The sequence below is a fragment of the Lactuca sativa genome, chromosome 6 (genome assembly GCF_002870075.4).
Source record: "Lactuca sativa cultivar Salinas chromosome 6, Lsat_Salinas_v11, whole genome shotgun sequence".
In the NCBI taxonomy this organism is placed as follows: domain Eukaryota; kingdom Viridiplantae; phylum Streptophyta; class Magnoliopsida; order Asterales; family Asteraceae; genus Lactuca; species Lactuca sativa.
The window spans coordinates 27,775,661-27,782,447 of NC_056628.2; the positions used below are offsets into that span (position 1 = coordinate 27,775,661).

At 38.8% G+C, this 6,787-nt stretch overlaps 1 protein-coding gene across 1 annotated transcript; it reads right to left on the reverse strand.

Annotated features, from left to right (window-relative positions):
- Positions 1-942, reverse strand: LOC111895218 (1-aminocyclopropane-1-carboxylate oxidase homolog 1). Its single transcript, XM_023891322.3, has one exon. The coding sequence runs from the start codon at positions 754-756 to the stop codon at positions 244-246; it is 513 nt and encodes a 170-aa protein (XP_023747090.1). The 5' UTR covers positions 757-942; the 3' UTR covers positions 1-243.
- Positions 943-6,787: the final 5,845 nt, after the last annotated feature.

Here is a 6,787-nt window from a genome sequence, read left to right on the forward strand (position 1 = left end):
TTGATGGCAGATTTGCAGACCTTCGGTTTGTTCTTGTAAAAGCACAACTAGGAATCCGCCGTCTGTATGATTGCTTGTGCCCGTGGTTAGCTCTGGTTGTGGACAAGCAGGGTAATAATGGCCAGAGAATAAAAGCCCCTTGCCACAATCGAGATTTCCAAGGTGATTCACGTTCAACCCCAATACCTCTGAGAATCTGAAAAGTATGCCTCAAAATTTCATGACTTGATTTGAGTACTCAATTTAAATGTCTCTGCAAATCTCCGGTGATTCCTCAGGCGGTGGAGGTGATGGAGCCCTAAATGAAAAGAAGGTGTCTCTCCAGTTCAAGGCGGGGGAACTATACATATCGTAATTGTTGTTATACGCTAATGTACTCGAAAGATCCCTCGTGTAAAACCCTTTCTTCACCTCGTCATCTTGTTCGTGAAATCTACGAACTCTTTGAGCCGCCTCATCCATAACACTCATAGGAATCCCATGATTCACCACCTGAAAAATACCTAGGTTCGCGGAGGCTTCACGAATCATCTCCTCCATCGATGCTCTATGGGTCGATTGAAGGTCTATGACCGGAATCTTGAAAACAGTGGTGGATATTTTGGGAGTGGTGTCCCGTGGGTGGAAGAAAATGGGAAGGATTTTCCGGATTCCGGCATCGACGAGGCCTTTGACGTCGGTTTTTGTTTGGTCGAATGCTTTGAGCTCCGATTGTCGATCGTAGCTTGAGCCGACCGAAGCAATGGTGGCAGCCATTTTCGTGAAGATGATCGTGTTATATATGAGAAGGTATTCTCAAGAAATTTGAGTGAGGATCCTTGCAATTGTGTCCCTATGAATGTAAAGTGTTTGATTTCTTGTGAGAAATGAAGAGATAGAGATCAATCTATGGAGGATGTGGGTCGTTCTTTGAGGGATGAAAAAAACCCTAGTTTCTTAGACTTTGTGAGGACGGGGTTTTCTAATTTTTAGATTCCCGCAAGGTATTAAGGAAGGGACAAGATGTTTGATGAGACCGATAAGGAGGTCAGGAGTGGCCAGATCGGAGAGGAGAGAGAATGAGGGAGATGGGAGAAGATGAAAGATAGAAAGAAGGTAGAAGACGGGTTTTCAAAAATTTTGGGATTTCTTTCCCCCTCTACTAAACGCGCGTTTTCATTAAAATTATAAAGCAACAGGTATAGAGGACGCGCCATTAAAATAAAGCGCCCTCCGTGTTTTTAATTTCTTTTCTTGAGACACTAATTTAAGGCCGCACAATAGTGCGTGATGTAAATCCTTAATTTTTTTGAAGAGATGACATTTTTTTAATGTCACTCTCTTTTGCGTAACATAAATCAATGAGTATTGTGGTTTGCGCGTCGTAAAAGGGTCTTTTTCTTGTAGTGTGTCGAATATAATAGACTTATTATGCAATATATGATAAAAAATATAAGTTTCGTATTAAGATAAATATGTATGGGTATTTTGGGAAATAATCATATGAGTTCGGACGATTACACACACCACACCCCATTTTTATAAAAATCCTTTTTGAAAAACTTTTTCATTTTATCAATTCCTCAATTTGACTTCAGACACACCCGAGAGTGTGCCCGAATCCCTCAAACCAAGGCTCTGATACCAACATGTAACATTCGAAAAATAGAGGATGAAAAAAAAATCCATTTTTAATAATAAAATAAGCCATTCATTTCATTGTTTTCAAAAGACCATCATTGTATAAAATGAATATCCTCAAAACAACAATGAAAAATCAGAGTAATCATGCGGAAAATCATTGGTGGATGCGATGCGATCATCCAGAGCTCTTCCCCTTAGGACCGGAAGTACCTGAAACATAAAAATGAAACCATAAGCACAAATCTTAGTGAGTTACCTAAAATAACACATACCAATCATACAACAGGCCCTTACTGGTACAGATCTTTCAGTAACATGCGACATGCCCCGCCTAACACATTCAACAAGCCCCATTAGGCATTGGCCCCCCTGGTATATATACAAACACATACAATACATGCAAGAGTCACACAAACAACTAGCATCCTATAAACATAAATCATTGAGCCAAAATTGGTGCCTTCGACATGTAAATACTGTGAGGAGACTCACCTCTGATAAACAAAGCATACACTTGAGTTGTTGTTGCTATTACTGCTCTTCACACTTAACATATCCAAGAATCAATCCTAATTAGTAATCAGGGTAATAACCCATAACCAAAGGTCCAAAAACATAATATCTCATACTAAGGGTAAAAGACTATTTTACCCTCTCCAAGATAGAGCCAACTAAGCATGGCCCACAGTCCATAATGACCTAAGGCCCAAAAATGGCGCAAAAAGGAGTCTCGGAGTATGCCATGAGTACTTCCCCATTACACCCTGTGTATTGGGCTTCAACGGAAAGGGAAACGGCGCAAATCATGTTACGATATCCGTACCCTAGGGTGACACCTAGCGTACCACCCTGATGCCAAAAATCCATTTTAAGAACTTAATACCTAAAGTTTAAACGTCCAATTCACAGATCTTTCTTGGGAAGGTCTTAGCTGATAAAGTTGACAGCTTTAAGCTTTTGCATGGCTTAATAAAGCCCACAACCAAACCCTAACTTCTTAACTTCATAAAATGGTCAACAACTCATGCATGGTTTAAATATACCTAACAAGATTCGATTTTTATGCAATAAGAACCTGAGAAACACCGAGAAATGCTAACCTAAGCTCTGGAGTAACTTCTACTCATAAGAGCCAACCCTTTGGAACCAAAACATGCCAAAACCCTAAGCTAATCTATATCTATGCAAAAGATCATAAAGGTTGAGACTTTATACCTTTTGGAAGATGATGAAGAAGAGTAGAGTCAGGATCTACAAGCTATGGACTCCAAGCACACCTTCTATGTTCTCCTTATTCACTATCACATACCAAAAATAACAAAAAAGCTTGAGATTCTCACAAATGGAGCTAGGATTTCGTGGGCACTGAAAAAGAGGGTGGTGATTGATGGTAAAAAGGGTCTCTAAGGGATTAAGGTCCTTAAATAGGGTCCATAATTGTAAGTCCCTAATTTGCCCGTGTATCAATCAGATCCGTTTGATGGTGCGGAATCCCAATCAACCGGATGATGTCAGATCAAATAGAAGAGAAGAAGAAGAAGAAGAAGATGATGAATCTATGTATGATATGATTTGAATGAAGATCCAGATACAAAGATTCACACACACAAAACTTCTCTCTAGTTTCTCTCTCTAGAACACCTTCAAATGCACACACTTAAGCTCCTCTAGTGTTCATCAATCTTTTTGTCACACCCCTCACCCCTATATATATACACAAGAATATGGGCCAGCGGACATGGGCCGTAAACAGGGTTTACGGCCGTAAACACCTCCTTGGCCACAAACTTGACCGTAAACACATAAGATATTACATAAAAATACAATTTCCTAGAAAAGCAAAGTATAAACCAAAATATTGACCCAACAATCTCCCCCTTGGTTTATAGCTTTCTTTTCTCTTCTTAAATGACCCAACAAGCTCCCCCTAAAACGTAGCTGACCTTTCTTGTTAATCTTCATCGAGAGCTTGGCTTCGACATTTATCTTTAAATTCTTCACAGCTTGAAGATGAACTTGATGAATCTTCAATGAATGACTTCATATTGAGCGGTTGGGCTTTTTCTTCAGAATTTGGCATTGAACGCACGTTGGGTGAGGAGGCTTGACATACTGATTCTTGAAAGATAGCGCTTTCAGCTTGAGAATCTTCAGAGAGAACATCAGAGAGAACAAATCTTCTTGATCACTTCAGCAGGTTTAAGATAGCAACAGACTGATTGAGGAGGCTTCAATGCAATCCGTCACATAATCTTCAATTGCAGCTTCACCTTGCTTCTGGGGTTGAAGGATTGAATGTTAAAAGAATAATATTCATTTCTTGCTCCTTCGAATGCGAATTCTTCGATGCTCACGAACGAGGCTTTGGCTCAGAAATCTTCAACACAAACTCCATGAGTCTTGTCTATACCTGAAATCACTTTTCAAGACAAAACAAAAGTAAAAGAAAACTTAGCACACAAATTAAAACAGAAAAATAAATATTTTTTTTGGAATTTTTGATTTTTCTGAACACGAAATAAAACAGAAATAACACTAGTTTTGGATTTTTAAATTTTCTGATTTTTCTTTGATTTTTGAATTTTTTATGATTTTTTTTCTGATTTTTTTTTATTTTCATAATTTTTAATTTTTAATTCTCCCCTAATATTTAAATTAGAAGAAACTATGACAAATTTAACAAAAATAAAAATGATATCTAACTTTAAGAGTGATTTGGGATCAAAGTTTTTAGACAGCCTTAATCCACTTGTCGGTACCTTTCATATTCACATCTTTGTCTGGTCGATCGTCGGTATTGTGATCCACTTAAACACGAAAAATTGTGACTAATTTAGGACATACTATTTGTTACAAGACAAGGTGAGCTTAAGTTCCTAGATATTATATCTAATCCTAAGTTCCTAGATACTATATCTTAAGGACCATTCAGCTGACAACGACCATGGATATTGTTGTCCAGAGTACTCCTTACACCGGGTGAGCAAACAACCATTCAGAGAGAGGATAGATTCAGAATTCTATTACTTATTACTTTAGAGGGGTTGAGAAGTAGAAGGTTGCATATGATGTGTACCAGGTCGGATTAGAAGTCACGCAAAGGAGACAGCATATGACTAACAGATAAGAAGTATTTCACATATATAACATGCAGAGAAATAGAGTTGCATATGTTGTGTACCAGGTCTGATTGGAAGTCACGCAAAGGAGAAAACATATGACTAACAAATGGAAAGAAAGAAAATGATATTCTACATACCTAATTTATCGGAATTTACCAGTCGCCCCATCCAACCAGAATTAAGGACAGAATCCGCACATCGAGGAAAAGTTAAACCACGGTTCCAAGTACGGGTTCAATTAATGTGACGAGTAGATTCCCATATATATCTCCCTGCTCAACCTATCCAAGCGTCGTATTGTCAGGCTGAATGGATCTAACTAGGTCAAAATTTGTCAAGTCTATAAATTTCCTAAATTCAACTCTGCCTAGTCATGTCCATTTTAAAAAATTTCGTGCCTACCGACTCATCAAACCAGAGCATAGACCCTTCAACTTTGGGTACGTTACGCAGACTCAGGTTGCCTGTTATCACTTGATAATATCACTTCCCAAAACATCTCCCTCAAGCAGCACATTTCATAACCAACATTTTTTTTGATTTTTTGATTTTCTAATGTTTTTGGATTTTTAAAATTTTCTAATTTTTGTTTTTTTTATTTCTCCCCCTAAATTTGTGCATAAGAGAGAAACGAAAGTAAATGCGCAAATTTAAACTATCCTAAAACAAAAATTTGTCTTTGAAACGAATCAGAGTAAGATAAACTCAAGAGTATAGAGAAGAAAACGCAAACCATAAGTCACTGATTGAATTTGCATCTAGAAGGTCTGAGAACAGCAAGCATAATCTCAGAACAGATCCGAAAATTCTTCATATCATTAAGCACTAACCCCATGTGGTCCCTTCTTTTCTTCCTTTCCTACAAAAGGACACATACTCTCAAACAAAGGTCTGAATGTTATACAGTTGAGAGATGTCCCTTATCATGTGCCTGGAACAGCCACTACCAACAAACCGAAGTTTGATGATATGCGTCCATAGCTACTCCGACACAGAGCGGGATTAGTTGGTCTTTGGAACCCAGTCCATTTTAAAACTGGGTCGACCTTTGTCATCCTTGCACGTTACTCTCTCCCATGACATGTCCTGTTTATCACAAACAGAAGACATAGAAATATTAGAATCGTTAGTTGATTTGGGAGATTGAGCCTTCGGAACCCATTTGTAGTTGGGTTTAACCCATTTCTTTTTCGATCCGATGGGTGGCTCAGTACTTGCTTTTGAACTTGATGTCGGTCGTTGAGATGACTTTGACTTAGTTGGTCTTTGTTTCACTGGAGCATCTTTTGGATTGGATTTCTTGGCCGGCATTTCCTTTTTGCCCTTGGGATTCAGATTCTTTGCTTTGTGGGTTTGATTCTTGGCCTTCTGCGCGTTCCAGTCATCATGGTCTGAATGTGATCTCGAGGGGTTTCTTTTGGAGTATCTCCCTCTTGGCGCGTTCTGTCAGCCTTGTACATATTAAGGAACGTTTGTGTGATTTGGACAATTTCGGGCAATGTGACCAGGTGTTCCACAGTGAAAACAAGTCTTTTTCTTCACTGGGAAATTGTTTCTTCCTGCCCCTGGTGGCGTGTCCTTGCCTTGTCTCTTATTGTTCCCAGATGCACTCTGTTGTGCTGGAATTGGTGGCCTGTATTTCTCAACGGCAGGTTGATCAGAAGCAGTTGAGTCCGAAGCAACAAATTCAGAGTTCAAGGAGATGTTGGTTTGTTCAATGGTGCTCTCCTTGTTCTCATCTTCTGCTACTTTAGCTGCACATGAAGCAGCAACATTAGTATCTTCAATATTAATAACTCCTCCTGACACAAATCCAGCTCGTTTGCCATATCGAAGATGTGCCTCCCTGTTAAATTCGTCCTGTGTCATAGAGTTGGATGTGTAGTTATGATTATGAGGAGGAGGTACACTATCATACCCTAGACCCTTGTTTTGATTTTCTTTGAATTTTAATTGGGTTTCATATAAGGACTCGACTGTCTGACTTGACGCAGTATAATTTTTGAAACTGACATCTGTTTTTCCACACTTAATTTTCAATG

Coding starts and splice junctions, on each gene's coding strand:
- LOC111895218 (XM_023891322.3), bottom strand. CDS start 756: ATGGCTGCCACCATTGCTTCGGTCGGCTCAAGCTACGATCGACAATCG.